The 21,091-nt window shown below is 35.8% G+C and overlaps 1 protein-coding gene and 1 long non-coding RNA gene across 2 annotated transcripts in view; one reads left to right on the forward strand and one right to left on the reverse strand.

Moving 5' to 3' along the window:
* Positions 1-5,940: 5,940 nt before the first annotated feature.
* LOC117318031 overlaps positions 5,941-21,091 on the forward strand; it is a gene marked incomplete at its 5' end in the record, with an annotated part of 90,411 nt that continues 75,260 nt past the window's right edge. Inside the window, 5 exons of the mRNA XM_033873031.1 lie at positions 5,941-6,070; positions 6,551-6,757; positions 7,246-7,458; positions 10,671-11,165; positions 11,668-11,829. Coding sequence (XP_033728922.1) covers positions 5,941-6,070; positions 6,551-6,757; positions 7,246-7,458; positions 10,671-11,165; positions 11,668-11,829 — 1,207 coding nt within the window. The remainder of the gene's footprint in view (positions 6,071-6,550; positions 6,758-7,245; positions 7,459-10,670; positions 11,166-11,667; positions 11,830-21,091) is intronic.
* On the reverse strand, positions 18,250-20,937 carry LOC117317381. The gene is made up of 4 exons (XR_004530190.1): positions 20,830-20,937; positions 19,767-19,955; positions 18,625-18,783; positions 18,250-18,295 (listed from the first exon to the last, which is right to left on the reverse strand). It is a non-coding gene; the product is annotated as an uncharacterized LOC117317381 (long non-coding RNA).

A 21,091-nucleotide genomic window follows, 5' to 3' on the forward strand; every position in this document is an offset into this window, starting at 1 on the left:
GCAGTTTATGTTTATGAGTAATTGTTAGCGATTTTACATTCTCGCAAGAGCTTAAGTCATAGAAAAAAGTCATATGAAGACTGTATTTGTTTGTATAGCATCATCACACTTCAATGCCATAATTGGACATTGTAGTGCGACAAACCACTAATCAACGTTGCCTGTTTCGCGCGGTTACATGTGCAGGTATCAACAGTACAGACCTAAATAGGTAGTCTAACTAAATCGGTTTCATGTTTGGAATCTTTTGCCGATAACACCAATGCAACTATTAGTGAGCTACATGAGAAAGTGCTCCCTAACTTAGAGTCAAAACTAACGGAAAAAATAACTGAGGAGGAAAAGAATCGGACAAAACTTGATATGTGGACCCGGAAATGGAACCTCGTTATCAGAGGGGTCCCGGGACCCCTTAAGGAAGTGCCGCGAGCCACGGAGAAGATCGTCCGTAAATTTCTTGTGGACTCGGAGGGAAAGAACAATATAATTATTAGACTCGGCAGTCTACTAGACCGTGATGAAATCCTTGAGGCGGCCTACAAACTTCCCCGTGGAAGTGGCGTCAGTGTAGTCCCCGATGTCCCCCCATCCGTCAGTAAACGCCGAGCTGAGCTCCTGAAGTCCAGACGGGAAATGCCAGTCCAAGAAAGGTCCAAATACAAACTTATATACATGAAGGAATTCCCCTTTGTAGACATGATCGAAAAACGTCGATAAATAATTAAGAATCTAAGTATAAGTCTAATTTACAATATATGATCACGGGCAATTGTACTTTAATAAAAACATATTAGAACAACTGTAAACCAGAAGCTGCTCAGTACGTACATTTGCGCTCATATAAGTAGTGTATATAATTATATTCATAATATTAATATCAATGTAAATGTAATGTTATTAGAATTGATTTGAACACGGCTTTATCCGCATATGTTCTAATATACATCACTCTGAAAACAGATGTGCACACATACATCATTCGAGTCAATGTCGATGCGAGCATGTAGTCACGTGCACCTCTACAGGTGAATTCAAACAACAACACGATTGTCGTGGCTCTGATTATCAACCATTAGTAATCTATATATAATGTTATTAGAATTAGTTTCAATACGGCTTTATTCACTGGTGACCTTCCGCATGTTTTCTGATCTATACATGTATATGTCCATGTGTACACATTCAACCGGAGCGTGTTTTGTCGTATTCATATATATGTGTCATTGTCGATATGAGCATGCAGTCACGTATACCTCTACTGGTACGTTAAAAAACACACACGCGCGCGGTTCTCAACTCACTATATCATTATCGTCATGACTCAGATAATAACTCTCAGTAAATGCAACATACACAACTATGCATGTGTGCACTGACGTTTGTATTAGAATATTTATTTATATACATGTATGGCACAATAAATAAAACGGTAATATATATGCGGTCCGAGCACTCGCACACATGTGTGTGTACAATGTATGTGTGGGTAGGTATTATTCCTAAGCTTGGTTGGCTGATAATAATTAATGACAGTTTTCTTACTATTTCCCATTTATATTATTCTCTGCTTAACAACTTTTTGTATATATTTTAAAGTACTTTGCTTTGATAATTTATCACTACCAAGGGAGGTTATTATATCATTTGTACAGCAGTTTTATTTCTTCTCTTTCCCTTTTTTTGCTCTTTCTTGTTGATTTTGTTCTCTCTTTTTTTATTATTATTACCATTGTCTATTTCAGTTTTTTTTTCTCGTTTACCTGTTGATTTATTTCACTCTGTTTGCTTATTATTTGATATGTATATTGAAAAAGTGTGCAGGTTATCTTTATCATTATGGAGAATGTCACCACCGAAGGACGTTGAAGTGTTTTGCTTATTGATTTATTCTATAATCTCTCTTTTTTGTTTATATCTTCATCTCCAAATTATCAACATGTATCTCAGAATATGAAATACAAATCCAATCCTTGAACATATCCAAAATAAGTCTCCATATCTTAAGTTCTACGAATTGTCACACATTTTCCCTCCCTCCATGTTTATACCTCATATTTGTCATGATAGCTTTTGATAATGGAAAATGATGTATTACATTACGTAGTTAGGTTGGGAACTGTGAGTGACTCTTTATCAGAATGGTTCTCTAGTGTATCCCTGTGTTTTTTAAAAAATATATTGAATTCTGCCTATTCAAATTCTTTATGTTATCAATTTGTGGTGATATACATCCAAATCCGGGTCCAAATTACAATACTCAATAAGAAAACATATCTGTTTATCACATTAATAGTTGTTCTTTACGAAACAAACTTGATACACTTGAAGCAGCATTCTCAGATTATGATATCATATGTATATCTAAAATGCATTTGCATGAATCTATTCCTGATAATAACATTTCCTTGGATAACTTTGGTAATATATTTAGAAAAGATCGCGATAATAATGGAGGCGGGGTACTTATTTATGCTAAAAATAACATTAACATTAAGCGTAGACCGGACCTTGAGTCCAATAATCTTGAACTTATCTGGACTGAAATAGCTGCTAATAACAAATCTATTCTTATTGGTTGTATATATAAACCCCCTAATTCCTTAGTTAATTACTGGGATATTCTCGATGATAATCTCAACAATGTAGCTGATTTACAAAGATACATTATTCTTGTGGGCGATATAAATCAAGATATGATTAATCTTAATCCAAATTCTCATTTTCAAAGAATTTTATTAAAGTATGGATTAGAAAATACCGTTTCGGAACCTACAAGAATTACTTTTTCTTCTTCTTCAAAACTAATAGACGTAATAATAACTAATAATACTAATCTTATAGCTAATACTTCAGTACATAGTCCCTCTTGTAGTGATCACTGTCCAGTAACTACAGAGCTGAATTTTAAATCTCTTAAAAAGCATGCTCATAAAAAACACTCCTATACTTTAATAATACGGACTACGACGGTGCTAACAACTTTCTTAATTCTATCGATTGGAATGAACGCTTACAAGGTGATACCAATAACATGAATGCTATCCTCACTGTTACAATTCTTAGAGCTATTGACCAATATGTTCCAAAAAATACTGTAACTATTAGGCCCAACGATACAATCTGGATGACGAATGACATTAGAATAAAAATTCGTCAGAGAAATCGTCAGTATTCGAAAGCTAAATTAACCAATACTCCTGCCTCTTGGAACAAATTTAGAACTATTCGGAACGAAGTGATTTCTTCTATCCGAGAGGCAAAAGAAAAATACCTTTCTAAACTCCAATTATCCTTAGTTAATAAGTCTATTCCGCCCGGTAAATGGTGGCGTATTGCCAAATCAGTTATGAATCTAAAAAACAAAAATGAAACAGATGCCCTTTGGTTATAAACGGAGAGTTAAAATTACACCCTATTGACAAAGCTGAATCTTTCAACGACTATTGTACGTCTATATCTGTTTCCAATACGAATGCTGACGATTTACCACCTGATTGTCCCCAACCTCAACAGACCTTCTCTACTATCAATATTACCGAACAAGACATTTTAGATCAGTTACGTCTTCTCAACGCAAGTAAACCTGCAAGTCCGGATACTATTCCCCCTAAATTTATTAAATGTATTTCTAATTCGCTTATTAAACCACTGCATGTAATATTTAACAAGTCTATTTATACTGGTATTCTTCCGACTGTATGGAAACATTCTAATGCCACTCCAATTAATAAAGGCAAAGGTTTACGATCTGATCCATCGCATTTTCGACCAATCTCTGTTACTCCTATTTTTAGTAAAATATTAGAAAAAATTGTCTTCAAGTACATGTTTAATTTTCTATCAGAGAATAATATCATTTCCAGAAATCAATCGGGGTTTTTACCTAAAGATTCAACTACTTTTCAACTATTGAATATATATGACACAATTGTAAAACATTTGGATAAGGGTAAAGAGGCAAGAATGGTTTTCTGCGATATAAGTAAAGCTTTTGACCGAGTTTGGCATGATGGTCTAATATATAAATTGAAAAAAATATGGTATCAGCGGAAATATGATTAAGTGGTTTTCATCTTATTTAAACGGTAGGATGCAGAGAGTGGTCGTCGATGGCTTCAGATCTTCTTGGAAAACCATTCAGGCAGGTGTGCCCCAAGGTTCCGTGTTGGGTCCATATCTATTTTTATTATATATAAATGATATATGTGAAAATTTAACTTCAGATTTGAAACTGTTTGCTGATGACACATCTTTGTATACACTTATAGAGGGAGACCGACAGGAATCTGCAAATATTTTAAATTCTGATCTCAGGAAAATTTCCTCATGAGCAGACGCCTGGGGAATTGTTTTTAATCCAGAAAAAAACAGTAGCTCTTCTTTTTTCAAGGCGGGTTGACTCCCAGACTTTACATCCTGATCTGGTCTTTAATAACCTTACTATCAAAAATGTAACAAATCACAAACATCTTGGTATCTTCTTTAATTCTATGGCTTACTGGTCGACTCATATCAATTTTATTTATGAAAAAGCATATAAAAGGATAAATATACTCAGGATGTTGAAATACAAAATTGATATAAGGTCTCTTACAACTATATATACTTCTTTTATTCGGCCTATCCTAGAATATGCTAGTATTGTGTGGTCTAACTGTACCCAGGCAGAATGTAACCTCTTAGAGTCAATTCAACTTGATGCAATACGTATAATTACTGGCTTAAGAAAAGGAACTAGTCATTCAGTATTATATTATGAAACTGGTATTGTACTTCTCATTGCTAGAAGACATCTACATCAAAATATTACTTTTTATAACATTTTTAACAATAACTGTCCGCATCATATCACTGACTTACTACGACCTTTTATTAACACCAATGATGTCTATAATTTTCGCCATGCTAGATTGTTTAATATTCCTGCCTCGAGAACTCAACTATACAGCAATAGTTTTTTACCGTCCTTGATGTCTGAATGGAACAGTCCGTCCTGTCCGTTTCCCTCTATGTCTTCCGTACGTGAAATAAAAAAGGAATGCTTACAAGCTGGTATTACAGATAATTTCCCACTGTGTTCTGAAACATTTAAATATTCTGGCTAAAGAAAAATCAATATTATAATATGTCAGTTAAGAAATGCCGCTAGTAATCTAAACTCTGATTTATTTTATTCTCACTTATGTGATAGTCCTGCCTGCCGGTGTGGTTTTCCGATTGAAGATTCCTATCACTATTTTCTTTATTGTCCTCTCTATACTAATCAAAGAATTCGCCTAAGTAACTCCTAGATGTTAACATTCCTCTTTCTATCGAAACTTTCCTCTATGGATATAATAGTCATATTATTAATGATATGTTATTGAAGATTGTACAGGAATACATTAGAGATACCAAACGCTTATTAATAACTAATTATAATTAATTGAGTTGATTTTAGATTTATTAATTAAGATGTGAAAAAATTATTAATCTAAGAGGCATTTTGACATGTCTAACATACGCTTCATGATTTATTTATATTCAACTTGCGAGACTGTCTGTTTAATCACTATTATCTTTGCTTTACTACATATATTTTCTAGTTGTGGATTTTATGTATTGTACTGTTATCAATGTAATTATCGGGAGAGGGCTAATATAGGCATTGCCTGTTGTCCAATTCCCTTTGAATTAACATCTTCAATAAAATGTGAAATGAAATAATCAACGTTGTACTGAAAGTTTACATCCTTAGTACAAAGACAGGAACAAAGTTAGTCAATTATAAACTTAATTAACAAATGTCTGATGAAAACCGTCTGTTTATGACAGATTCACAGCCTCCAACTATACTAGATTGTCCAAGTACAAAGTATGTATATGCTGACAGAGGATTGGCTCTTGCTGTAATTACCTGGGATGTTCCCACAGTACAGGACAACTCTGGAGAGGCAATAACAGCCATACAAACAAAGGGGACAGTCGCCAGGAACCAAATTTACTCTCGGTTTAACGGAAATACGTTACTCAGCGACGGACTCGGCTGGAAACACCTCACCTGACTGTATTTTCTTAGTCTATGTTGATCGTGAGTAACACTACTATGGCTCTTCAGCACAGGAAAGGACATTTAGATTTGGTTACAATTTTTAAATGTGTGGTCATCCTAACTTTGTGCTGTTTTAAGTGTTTCAACATGCATCAGTTTTTTTGTTTGGTTTTTTCGTTTGGTGTGTAACTCTTTCTTTCCTAATATTAAAATGTCATTACATTGTGTCCTTTCTCGTTAACCTCTACCTGCTTATGTGTTATTAGGTTCCCTATTGTATAATTATTGCCCTTTTGTGACAAATGCCTTTATCAACGACGAGACTTAGTACATCAATATTTACATCTGTATATATAAACCTAAATATGCTGGGGGGGGGGGGGGGGGGGGGGGTATATTACGTTTACTTTACAGCTCTGAGATAGCTTTTGCAATGGACATATTAAATACAGCGTTACATTTTAATGGTGCAGATATATATCTCGTAAATATTTTGTTAACAATTGTTGATTGTTTAAGAGCAAATATGTGACCCACCAAAGATAAATGATCAGTACATGGAGATCGAGTGTCCTGAAGGATTTTCTTTTGGATCGGAATGCAATTTGACCTGCCGAGGGAGTTATCCCTTGATAGGAAGCGATACGATTTCCTGTGTGAGAAATAAACGAAACCCAAAGAAAGTGCATTGGTATATGGGCAGAGGAGAGAAACCATACTGCAAACGTGCGTATATAATACATATCTACTTAATGTAATTATGCATATAAATGTTACATTTAATTAGTTTAGCGCAGATAATCTGTTAATAAAGATATATGATATATATTTACTGTATGTTGGTATATCTAATTGTTACAGTTATTAGGGTACAGAGTACAGATATTCCGTAAATAATGGTATATAATATATACTTACCGTATGCAATTACATATATATTTTTGTAACTGTAATAAAGAAAAGTGTGTATATTCTGAAAATAAAGATAAATGAAATATATTTACTGAATTTAATTATCTGTTATTGTTATTTGCGTTGGTACAGATATTCCGTTAATAATGATATATCAACATGTTCTTTTTTATTCCAGGTATAACCTGGAAAATCTAGACAAGGTGGTGGGTAGCTATACTGTATATATATGACTTAAACTTTTAACATTGCTATTGCAGTTTAGCATGATGCTCTCTGAACAATTCGTTCTTTTGTCTTAGAGAATAATTGCCCGGACCTACTCCCTCCTCTACACGGGGCCCTCACGTGCGATGACTGGATGTTCGGTACTCATTGTATGATGCATTGTAATGAGGAATACGACATTCCTGCCGGGGCTGGTGATGGAGATATAACGAGATTTACTGGGCAGTTCGTTTGTTCTACTAGCTCTGGGAAGTGGTTTCCTGCCGAAACAGTCCCGGGCTGTACAGGTATGTCAGTTATGAATCGTCATCTTATAAGATTATGAAGTGTAATATCTTACTATACTATCATAACATATAGCTACATTGTATATTCCTAACATGTCTTGAACTGATGGTCACTGATCAAGATGAGAGGTTTGAAGGCTGCATGTAACTCCTCCGGCATCGGATTGCGTAGAACTTAATTTGTGAAACCATTTACACATAATATTCATATTCAAGCTATACCATTATCATTTATCAAATTATGCAACATGAGTTATTGAATGAGAGCATCAACACATTCATCAGGATAGCACTACTCATAGATAAGTCAATGTCAGTACTGGTTTAATATTCGTCTGACATTGATATTAAAAAAAACACTTTATTCCAAAGATGCGTATTTTATTAGGCGTGGCATTCAGTTGTTACATATATTTTGACGTATAATCATTTGCACTAATATCTCAGTTTCTGATCGGCGCACAAATGATTGCTTCTCGTTCTCGGCTCTGCAAGTCTAGCGTAACAATTGTACATATTGACCCTATTTTATGATACGTAAGAATCAAATTCATTTGGGATCTTATCTTTTCTCTTCTTCCTAATTCCTCTCTTAATTGTGTTTCACTTCATGCAAGAGAACAAATTGGTTTCTTATCCTGATAAACGCTTTGTTTTGGAATAGAAGACATGTCCTCCCGTTTTTCATGTTTATTAAATTTTTTTGTATTACCGGTTGTTGTGTCCTGTAGTGTCCCTTCTGCGGTATATTTCAGAGAGAAACTATAAAGTCAGCATTAGTGCTTTGTCACAACAAAGGGATGCACAGGACGATATCGTAAGCTCAAAAGCATACACAACACTTACCACATGTATATATTTTGTACAAAGGGAAGGCCGTTGTTACATAATAGCTGTTAATATGACGTTAAACACTGCATACCGGTCCAGACACTCGTCCTCGTGTGAGCATGACTGCATATGTCCACGTAGAGCAATCTGATCATTATACGCTATGTCCAGGATGCATATCCTCATAACAATAATCAGGCCTCATTCTCATATCATCCTAGCCGTTAATATTCCTTGGCAGAATTCTTTGTATAGCCCTAGATAGTGTCTTCCTTGACACTCGTTCTCATATGACCCTGATTTTAATTTTAACTTGAGACACTCGTTCTCATATGACCCTGACTATTACATTTTACCTTGGGCATCCGTCTTCATATGACCCTGACAGTAACTGTCACCTTACACACTCGTCCTCATATGACCCTGACTAGAACCGTAACCTTACACACTCGTCCCAATATGACCCTGACTATAACTGTAGCCCTAGCCAACAGTGTACATATGACACTAATGTTTGCTGTAAACCTAGACACTGAACTATATATATATATTACCCTGACTGTTGAACCTCTTAGCCTGATTTACCTGACCCTGACTGTTTATGAACCTAGACACCTAATTTACTTGACCCTGACAGTCGATGTACCTAGACACCTAATTTACCTGACCCTGACTACTGACGTACCTAGACACCTAATTTACTTGACCCTGACTGTTGATGTACCTAGACACCTGATTTACCTGACCCTGACAGTTGATGTACCTAGACACCTGGGCATCGTTTCACAAAGCTTCGTAACTTACGAACGTTCGTAAATATTTACGAAAAAGTTACGCAAAACTTACGAAGTTCGTAAGTGCGTTTCACAAAGGTGTTCGTAACTGTATTCGTATCTTACGTCAAAATCGTACGCTCTCCCGGTAAAAATATACCACTCTCTAACTTGCAGGTAAAAAAGAACGACACTTCGGAGGTGAAATTGTACGCCGGTCCCATCCCCGAGTCACGTACACAGACTATGAACTTTATTTTGTTCTATCAAAACAACCGTATTATTGATAGAAGATCAAATTTTCTATAAAATTCCAATTCATATTGTTTATCAAGCGGTAAAACAAACAGTAACATTGCGATTTTCACATATTTTGCTCAATGCCCATAGACATACATCATTTCTTAAAATAGACTTACTGTTGGCACAGTCTACGAATATGCGTACAATTAGTTTCATGACAATGTGTATTTTGGCGGCATCCCTCCTCGACTTTCAAAACCCGGTTTCCACCTCGAAACAATCGCTCACAAGGCATAGTCGTTCTCTTTTGCTAATTTGTTAACGAGTACGACGTCATTTTCTGTTCAAAAGAGCATGCTTGCGCCCGATTTTAAATTGTTTTCGAAAGTTACGACAGGGTTGATATGGCGTGAAGTTACGCAAGGTTTTTGCGTAACTTACGAACGTTCGTATGTTACAAAGTTTTTGTGAAACGCTTAGTAAATCGTAAATGTGACTTACGCAAAGTCCGTAAGTTACGAAGTTTGTGAAACGATACCCTGATTTACCTGACCCTGACTGTTGATGTACCTAGACACCTGATTTACCTGACCCTGACTGTTTATGAACCTAGACACATAATTTACCTAACCCTGACTGTTGATGTACCTAGACACCTGATGTACCTGACCCTGACTGTTGCTGTACCTAGACACCTGATTTACTTGTCCCTGACTGTTGATGTACCTAGACACCTGATTTACCTGACCCTGACTGTTGATGTACCTAGAAACCTGATGTACCTGACCCTGACTGTTGATGTACCTAGACACATAATTTACTTGACCGTGACTGTTGATATACCTAGACACCTGATGTACCTGACCCTGACTGTTGATGTACCTAGACACCTAATTTACTTGACCCTGACTGTTGATGGACCTAGACACCTGATGTACCTGACCCTGACTGTTGATGTACTTAGACACCTGATTTACCTGACCCTGACTGTTGATGAACTTAGACACCTTATTTACTGGACCCTGGCTGTTGATGGACCTAGACACCTAATTTACTTGACCCTGACTGTTGATGGACCTAGACACCTAATTTAATTGACCCTTACTGTTGATGGACCGCCAGAAACAGGTCATTTGTACATTAACCTGTGATGTCGACCTAGGCATTCGTACTCTTAATAAGGTCTGTCTGCTTACATCCTGATCTTGGAAAGCACCCATTGTTCGACAATTGTTGCTTCTTGGTTTAAGCATCATTATGACTGCCAGCTGTTGAGCACACATGTACTTGAAATAGTTAACAATTATCTAAACTAAACATTTATATTAAAACATTGTTTTTAAGTAATTTAATTTTGTTTTACAGTAAAAAGAGATCCTCAGAATTTGTATTTACCAGGAGAAGTCTATTATTTTACTGGCTCTTGCAACGACACAGCAACACAACAAAAAATTAAAGAAAATTTTATTAAGGAGATGCAGAAATTATATCAGAATAGCGCTGGAGGTATTTGTCCTAATTCAGACGACTGTAACGTAGACAATGTAAACCTGAAATGTGGTGCAGCACGTCGACGTCGGGATCTTTACAAAACCAGACGGACACGACAAATGAACGGAGCTTCAGTTCTGGTAACATTTCAAATAGTTGTGAAATTGGAAAAATACAGCAACATTACTGATACCAAGAATCAATTAGAAAGAAAAGCTGCATCTCTTGGATCATTGATGGAGGAAAAGGTAGAGAGTGGATCCTTAGATGTAGAAGGAGCGGAGGTAGAGCAGGACTCCTTCCAGACTGCTCAGGCAACCATCAAGTGTGAACCAGGCCGGTACCCACGGTATACAACTCTTACTTGTGGTACGTTGCAGCAAAGATGATTGCATAAAAACAACAACACACAAACTCGTGCGTTTGCTTTTTATAATTGAAAAAAAACAACCTTAATTTTAGATACATTATTCAAAATCAACAAGTTGGTTGGATTATGGAATAAGATACGTCTACTCCTATATGTTAACGTCGTTTAGTTGGGTTTTTAGGTTTACTTCTATGGTAAATATACTCGTGTTTTTCCCAATTCTTTCATAATTGGAACGATATGTAAACAATAGCCTCCTCTATCGTTTCTCATATGATTCATACCGATGCAACACAAAGAATCCCCAAACAAAACAAGAAGAACAAAAAGGGGGAAATATTATCTCTCATAGGGTATGGAGATGTCTTCGTTGTCTACCCTGTATCATGAAGTCTTATACAAAACAAACTAACTAAGAAAATTGTAACAATGTATTTACAAACCATGTACTTCATCTTATAATGACAGGTACATTTTTATGTTCAATCCTTTTCTCTACAGCCTCGTGTCCCCTGGGTTCCGTGTATGACGATGTTCTGGAGGAATGTACTGAATGTCCTAAGGGTTATTACAGAGATGATGATGATGTCGTGACGTGTACCCAATGTCCATCCGGGACATCGACGCCATCCTCTGGGACGGTCAAAGCGATAGATTGTGTTCGTAAGTTTTAGAAAATAGTTTACACACTGATAAGATAACGCCATTAATTCAAGTTCCACTGATAGCTTTTCACAACCCCTGGACATGCTTTACGGCAAATGGTAATTTTCAATTTAAAATTATTATTGAATGTCTTTCCGAAAGATATATAACTGGTCCTCCTTCTCTGAAATGTTTGAAACAGTACTTGTTGGCATTTGATAATTTGCATAAAAAGTCATTGGCTATTTTGCTTAAATAATAATGTCTGAAGTTATCTTGTAATATTTACATTTTCACTTCGCTCCGCCTCAATGAACATAGTAAACTCAGATCACTTCATTTCCCGTTGAAGATTTTGGGTCGCGTGCTTCTGTTCTGAGAGACACATCACTTTCTTGCCGGCGTGTGAATACATTCACTGAGTTTACAATGGCGATCGAGTTCTGTACCGCCTCAGACTTGAATGCACCTTCACTTTGTGAATTGTGTAGCATTGTTATAAACGTATATGAACACAAATGGAATAGCCGCTTTATGTTCTGATAAAAATGCCAGTATAATGCAGACAGTTTAGAAAACAGGATCTGACAGAACACTGACACTCTCGATAGCACCGAGCTCATGACCTACGTAGCGCAGTAGGTCTAACGTTAGCTGTATCTCGAATGCCTTGCTTGATACCATTTTAGTGGTCACAGAAAATAAACCTCAATTTTAACACTATTTAACAACACAAAGCAGACTGGTAGCAAATGTATGCTATATCGAGCACAGGGACACATTATTGTCGTAATTTGACTCAATCTAAACATATGGAGGACACAAGTTTCCGGCCGTCGAATGCCGCCAATTTTCAAATCAATGTTTCTTTACTTACTATTATCAGAATTTACATCCCAAAACGCCAGTGCGACAATGATATCCAATGTTTCAAGAACACCATGTACATCACCAGCTAACCTACGACTGAAATCCACATTGTTACACTTTTTCTCGAGCTCTGAATATCCCGGCTATTAGACTGCATCACATTATTTTTTTAACCGAGTCTCTGTGTCTCGAGTGACCAAATCACACATACTATACTGTCAACACTGCACTCTAAATTCGTATTTATATGGGTATTGCTAAGTTTTTATTATACAATATCATAAATATTTGTTATAAATTAATTTTTTACCTTGAAAACATCGTATCTATGTGTATCAACATCGTAAAATACTAGTGGGGTGACACCTAAAGGAGTGTCACAGAAAGAATGAAGTGTAGTGAGGGACGATAACTCTGGTTGAGCACGAAAGACAGATAAAAAATAAATGCTAAAGATGATATAGAAATGTCCGTCTTGAGTTCAGAGGTTCCATGCACGAGTCATGGTTTACATTATAATCATTCAATGTCAATATTTCGACCAATAAGAAGCCTCAGCGTGGTTATATGGCAAGAGAACCCGTGAGGTTGAATTTGCATCTAAAATTTGACCAATTGAATTCCTCCATGTGGTTCCTATGGCAATGAATCCCATGTGGTTGAATTCGAATTCTCCTATTTACCATTTGGCATCCAAATCCAATATCTAATCTTCGACCAATCAGAAGCCTTGATATGGCAATAATACCCATGCAATGGAATTTGCAGTCCCCTAATACCCCTATATATCAAATACCAATTGTAATCGAAATCAAACAATATCTAAATTTTCACCAGTCAGAGGCAAGTAAGTCTGTGGCGGCCATCTTGGTAGACCGATCGGAAAATAAAGCGTCATGCAGTTGCACATCCCATGATCTTGGAGAACACCTGTGTCAAGTTTTTTTAAGTGGGGGATTTAATAAAGTATTAGTATCTTATAACACTGGTAACCCCCAAAACCTGTATTTCTCTTCCTTTAGCATTAATACCTTCACTTGCACTTAATTTCCTCATTTTCACTTACAGCGTGTTCCATTTAGCGGAACGTTCCGGTTGTGCCAACTTGGAACGGGTTCGCTAAATGGTACATGACGTTGCAATCACGTTCTGTGCACGCGAAATCCAACATGGCGGACTTGACCATGATTGCGTCAGCGTCCTATACGTTTTTGTCGTTTTTCAACGAGGACGAAGACGATACTGTAGAAACAGTAGCGGCGGTTTGTACAAAAAGAAACGAACGTATCCGAATTCCTTTTTATGTAGAGACTATTGTCAAATATTATGAAGAACAGGAGTTTCATTCACATTTCAGAATGACCAGGAGTTTTTTTGAAATCTTAATAGATCTTATTCATGGCACTGGTAAAGTGCCTGTCTATCATGAGCAGGGCCGTAAGCCCATATCTATTGAAAAGTAAGTTTTGGTAACCATATGGTACTTAGCCTATAAAGATTCACATAGAGAGATAGCAGACCGTTTCCACCGGGTTCAATCGTACTGACCGGGCGCCGGTGCTTACACCTGGGCGTCGATGAATTTTACACCCGGGCAACGATAATTTCTTTAGAAAATGAACGCCGAAGACGGGATCGGAAGAACGGTTGAGATATATAGTTTTTCTCTTTTTTTTTTGAAGTGATAATGCTGTCCTTCAAGGAAAATAACCCGACCACGGAACAATATGATAAATTGGCTATAACTTGCAAGGATAACGGACGGGAAAACACTTGAAATTTTTGCTAATTCGCCCACGGTGTAGGCGGGTATGACCAAATTATGCCCCAATCCACAAATTATGCAACATATACAGCAAAATCCGCAATCGAAATGACTGTTAATCTCACAGTTTATCGGAATTATATCTTTTGACATTATCAAGTCTTGTTGGATTGATTGGTAATAGTTAAATAGGAAAATTAAACATTTCCATATTTTACACCTGTGGCAACGAAGACGCTCTGGAGCTTTACACCGGGCGCGCAATTTGCTGCCGTGGTAGTGATGTAAAAATGACAAGAGTTGGCCTTTTGATGATTTTTGTTTATATATTTTTTTGCATTTATGCTGCCCGATCAATACGTTACAGATTCACGGACAGGCCTCTTTAAAGGGTCGAGGAAACGGAAGTAAACACAGAAAAAACCTACCTACGTTTTTTTCTGAATTGAGCAAAAGTCTTACCACAAGTCCTTTATCATGTGCACATGTGGATTGTTCATATTCATGTTAAAAAATACAACAATAAAAAAAACAAACAAAAAAACAAAAAACCATGTCGATATTGTGTGCATTATCCGCATATTTGATCAGGCTTTAAGGTGTTTCTTAACATTAAACTTGTGGTAACGATGGGGAACAAGGAATATAACATTACAATGGTGGCCATTGCGTTTCCTCTTCGGGAGATTAAATGCGAGAGGTGTTTTCGGTTTGTACAAGTGCATGCAAACTCTGCTAAGTCAGAAGGCAAGGGGCTTTATGTCCGGATACCTGCGGGTAGACATTCAGCATGGGTTCTTGCTTTTGCATGTACTTGTCATACTAAATTTATATAAATACTAAATTTATTAATTACGGTTATAAGGCTGCTCGCCATGTTCTGAGGTTGTAAAACAATCTATATTAAAAGAGGCTGCGGCCATTTAATCCAAATACATTGTTGGGTTTTTTGTTTAGAAAATATCTTAAAATAATACCGTTTATTAATCTATGAATAATTAAACACATTTATTTTGGATTTTCGTTCAATCTGTGGAAGTAATGGGGTTGGCGATAATGAGTTAATTAATTGTTTCTTTGACGTCATGTCTGAGGTCATCTGTGACGTCATCTGTTGACGTCACGGTGAATGCAGTAGCTAGCGTTCTTGCAGCAATAGTCATCGTTAAGTTCAGCCGCCATCTTGAGAATTTTGTGAATTTTGGAAATAATTGCCCACCAGCCCCCCCTTTGCTCCACCACGTAGTAAACATTTACTTTACATGGAAAATCTAGTTCAATAGCGTCTTAATTAAACATTATTAGCGTCAATACCATATTATTAACGGTATGTTGTGAATTTGATACAGTATATGATTTTATCTATTGGCATGCACTTGGTAAGTTGGAATAATATAATCCATGTTGTGATTTACCGTTTTTCTGCTGTAGAGTTCTTTGTTTCAGAATTGAATCGCTATGGATCGTCATCACGGTCGAACCCTAAGTGTAGCAACATGACGTCATTACTCTGAACTTTTCTGGTGTTATCTTCTCTGGGGAATATTGTGTGACTTTGGACTTTGACATAAGGATATGAGCGCGTGTCTATGCAGATTGAAGAGTGCTATACCACCTTTTATTTATGCTGCAGCCTTTATTTCAGGGCAGGATATGGCGGGCAGGCTTTTACTTATGTTTTAAAAAATCTTGTCACATTAAACTTCGATGTATCTATTAACATATGGCTCATTATTTGGTCTAGGCCATTTTTACCCGGACAATCACCTGAATTTAAAGAATGCTTTTTTACCCAGTTTTTTGACAGGACAAGTCACGTAAGATGACAGACATTTCACGTAACATGACAGACATTGACAATCTTGACAGACACTGTTACGTGGAGTATTTTTTACTATTCAACACAAATGGGCATGGAAACAATTAATTCAATATACATGTTGCCATAATATTTCACAGTTATACCCCTTATGTTGAGATTACAAACTAACGTAACAAGGACAGATTGTTGGTGTGTATGTCATGTTCCGTTACTTTCGCTATGTCGTGTCTACATGTCATATCACATAAAAACAAACATGTTTTCCTTGTAAAGCATAACAACGTCGATGAATCGAAAACATATTTAACTGACTTATCTCTTATACAATGCATATTCTACCTTTAAAACGATTCCAGACTGCATCAAAACAACATAATATATCCATTAACATAACAGCTGTAAATATTCACTCATTTCTTCCTCGCGAGATAAAAATGTGGTATAAAAAACGGTTATACACAATTTCCCAATGTTCTTCTTATTGTTTATCTTTTTTAAAAAAAAAATAGGCAAGAACGAGTGATTTTTATGGACAAAATCTGTTCATATCGATTGAGGGCGAAATGTCCATTTTAGTGACTACAAAATGGCGAGTTCCTGGTTGATAATTTGAAAAAAAAAATATGTAGGAACGGTGATAATTATTGAACTGAAACTGTTTATTTTATTTTTTTCGTCAGCATTTCTGTCGACTAGCAAATCTTTTATGTGTGTAGCCCTTAATTTGGTAAAAATATTTAAAGATCAATTTTGAAATTAAGACAGGTTCAAGACCTTTTCTTGAATCATTTGGCTATTAGCAAAATCGTTAAGGAGGAAAATGACAGTAAATACATTCTGTTGTAAACGGTCTAATATTGTTTTTTTAAAGACTGGCCAAATCCAAAGACTCACTCTATTTCTTCAAATATCTGGTTTTATATTTCAATATACAATATCATCATTTAATTTACTAACAAGTCATTCCTAAATGCCTCAGAGTAAAAAGAAATGGTTTTGGCTTTTGATCGTTCCAACGGTGGTTACTAAAACTTTATACATAAACGTTTACGTAGGTGTTGAACATCACTGCTCCAAAAATGTGATTGGAAGTTTCTGATATAAACAGAAGCATCGTCAAAGATGTCGCGACGTAAAAAGTATTAATAAGCCAAGACATTTAGAGATCTGAGGTATGTTTGTCTTCTCCTCGTAAAAAAACTTATGGATACTTTTAGACACTTGTGATAAATTTGACACGAAGCGCACTGAAAGTACTATAAATTTTGATCATTTTTTTTCACCTGTTGTCATCTTTTGTTGTGCTTGTTGCCAAAAAACACAATTTACTGGATATAACCTGAAGAGTCAAGTCGTAATCCTTTCAAAGCAATTACAATTCCCGCAGTTGGGATCGCTAAAAGGATACGGAATAGCTGAAATACATCATGCATACATATATAACGCTTTTTGTGTAAATTGTAATCGTAAATCTATCACTGGCGGCCATATTTGATCCAACTTGGTACCCTCAAATGAGACGTTCCGGACGAACCGGTTCGTTCCAGCGGAACGTCGTGTTCCATTTAGCGGAACGTCTGGTTCGTTCCGGAACAACCGGAACGTTCCGCTAAATGGAACACGCTATTAATACATTTGTATCCTCACTTGCACTTAATTTATTCGCGCGACATTTAAAACTCTCAATTACGTTTAGATATTAATACTGGCGCGAGGAAATTGAAGGTTTGGGGGTTACCACTGTAATAATTTTCACAATTCTTCAGTTTTATGGAATATGACACATTAATTGATTATGGGACAGCAATTGGCATATATCCAAGCATACATTCAGGGCCTCTTGTGTGTTGTTCAGTGAGGTACATCATTGTAGTCACCCACTACTATAAGGAGACCCAGCCTCAAAACGATCCTGATTGCAATATATATGTATACACGTGGTGATAAAACAAGCAAACAAACAAACCTAAGTTCATCTTACTCTTTAGAAACAGCTGCTGTTTCTTTGGTAAGAACTGTAGATGGCACTGAATTATTTGAAAAAAAAAGTTTTTTTGAAAATTTTAATTATATTCAAAATTAAAAACAACATACCATACAGAAGCTTTCATTAAGATGTTATTCACAAAAAAAAATGTTTGCAAAATTTCATCTTTAATTATTCAGCAGTAATATGCTATTGTAGAGAATTTAGCTTCGTAGACTCCAACATCGTAAAAGTTTAAAAGTAACTAGCAGTGCAATGTTTGCCGCCGTCACCTCTACAGTAGAGGTACTTTGATACACACCAACAACGATCATACATTGTATTTCTATTCTCAATAATTCAATCAACTCTATTATTACTCGTACCTACCGGAGCATTCGGTTATGTCAGTGGACTCTAGAAACCGAGTCAAAAAACCATCAGGACATTCCTTACAGGAAGTAGATCCAGGTGTATCTTGGTATGTCCCATACGGACACGGGAAACATTCACTGCCGTTCTGATTATAAGTACCTTCCGGACAATTAGCTGTCGGTAACGAAATATAAGATACTTAAATGTATGTAAACTGTATATTAAAGGTCTTACTAGTGTTTGTGATAAATTTAACTTCTGTGTTAATGTTGCGAATTTGACAAAGGGTATGCCGATTCTGTTTAATCACTCGCAAAAAATCAATTGTCATGTTTTCGATATGTATATTGCTGAAATTCACGAGCGCCACTATCATAAAAACATGTTTAACCTATAATTAACATATTTAACCTATGATGAACATGTTTAATATTTAATTAACATGTTTAACCTTTAATTAACATGTTTAACCTTTAATTAATATGTTTAACCTTTAATTAACATATTTAACCTATAAGTATACATGTTTAACCTATGATTAACATGTTTATCCTATGATTAACATGTTTATCATATAATTAACATGTTTATCCTATAATTAACATGTTAAACCTATAATTAACATGTTTATCCTATAATTAAGAATAAGTTTTATCGCTATTCACTCAAACGTGTACTAAACCAAAGAGGACCTGTCTATTACATTGTTTACTCATCTCTTTTCTGTTGATGCTTCATGTTTCTTTTTTGTTCTTGAAACATTTACCACTTAATCAATCAACATAGCGTTGATTGAAGACATATTCGATATGCCATTATACATGCACATGTGAAACATCACTGTGAAGTCTGATGAAACTATATCAACAGGTTCGTGACGGTAGTTAAAATCCTACCGATTTAGAATGAGCCTGCTTTATAGGGAATTAAATGTTCAAGGTTTTTGCATATTTTGCTCGTGACGTTCGGTACAAAATCGTTAACTCCTATAAAGGTTCAATTATAAATTTATGCTTGTCAACAAAACAACTGATCTATCATTAATGGTTGGTTAACGTTGTCGTCAATGGTAAATTGCATTATTTGTTTTATACTTTCTGTCAGCTACAGAAGATAGAAGCTTGCCATTTGGTAATATCTCAAACATGTTTACTTACTGCACAATGCCTGTAACTGAATTTGTCCGTCAGGACAATCAACTTTTCCGTATGATTCAACGCTGAGAGCATTATATTCCTGACCATCGATCACAATCCTCAAGATGTCGGTACTGGTATTCAGTTGTTTTGTCGAATTCTCCAGAGCAGAAATGGCATGAAGCAAGTTCGTTATTGTCGGACTAGCAGCTGTTAATTAAAGTTAATTGATAACAACGATCACCGTCAATACTCTTTGACACTATCAACCCTAAAGTAAAAAGGAACCCAGCGACATTGTCAAAACAAGATAAACCATTTTTTTTCTTCTTACAAATACATGTTGGAACGGATAATGGTGCAGGAAAATATTAGCTCTGCGACACGTAATTCCTTATATATGACGTTTCCGACGTTTGATTATGTTATTGGTCAGACGAAAAAAGTTATTAGTTCAATTGAACAACTAATATTAAGGTATGAAAATGCAGAGATCTGACGTTAACGGTTTTGTCTACGAGTGATACGGACACTCTAGTAATATTTCATAGCGCAATCTATCACCCTGAAGTAAATTGTGATCAAGCTTTGATATTTCATTATTTGAAAACACTTTTATCCATGCTATGATATTTCAGTATGATAACACTTGCATCCAGGTAATGATATTATTGAAGGGTTAACTTTAAAGCGCTTTATTTTGTGTGTGTTATAATCCATAACATAAAAAATATATTCAAGTTAATCCTTATAAATCAATCTATACCCTATTCACTTCATTGGTGGACTCTTTCTCTTACAAATCATTACTCTGTTCCATCCGCTAAATAAAAAGCGACGTTTTTTAACGTTATGGACTGATAACATGAATTTCTAAGCCAATGAAAATGCTTGTAACAAACAAGAATGAACCATAGTATGGTAGCATTTACATCCAGATTTTGATATTTCAGTATAGTAACAATGAAATCAACATCCGTTGACGCGTATGACTGTAGCTGTGGTGTAGAACTCTACAGAAAAAAAATGAAGGATTATAAATAAATATTTAATAGGTCACAATTTATAAAGTGTGTCGTTTTACCTTTTGATGACGAATTATTTACGATGTTGAATTCCTCCGTTTTTAAAGGTATTTTTAATGTGATCACGGCCGTTGCTGTTACTCCATTCTGGTAGTGTTCCAGTTGACCATCGCAACCTATTTTTAACAGTCGGAACACATTTTAAAGTCCGGTAGGTTTCCAGAAAGTATGACACAAATAGACGCAATGTCAGGATAAACTAGAGTTGACAATATCGGCTAAAACGGGCATTTACATGCAGGATAAACACGAAATTCAAAT

The sequence above is a fragment of the Pecten maximus genome, chromosome 19, assembly GCF_902652985.1.
Source record: "Pecten maximus chromosome 19, xPecMax1.1, whole genome shotgun sequence".
NCBI classification, from domain to species: domain Eukaryota; kingdom Metazoa; phylum Mollusca; class Bivalvia; order Pectinida; family Pectinidae; genus Pecten; species Pecten maximus.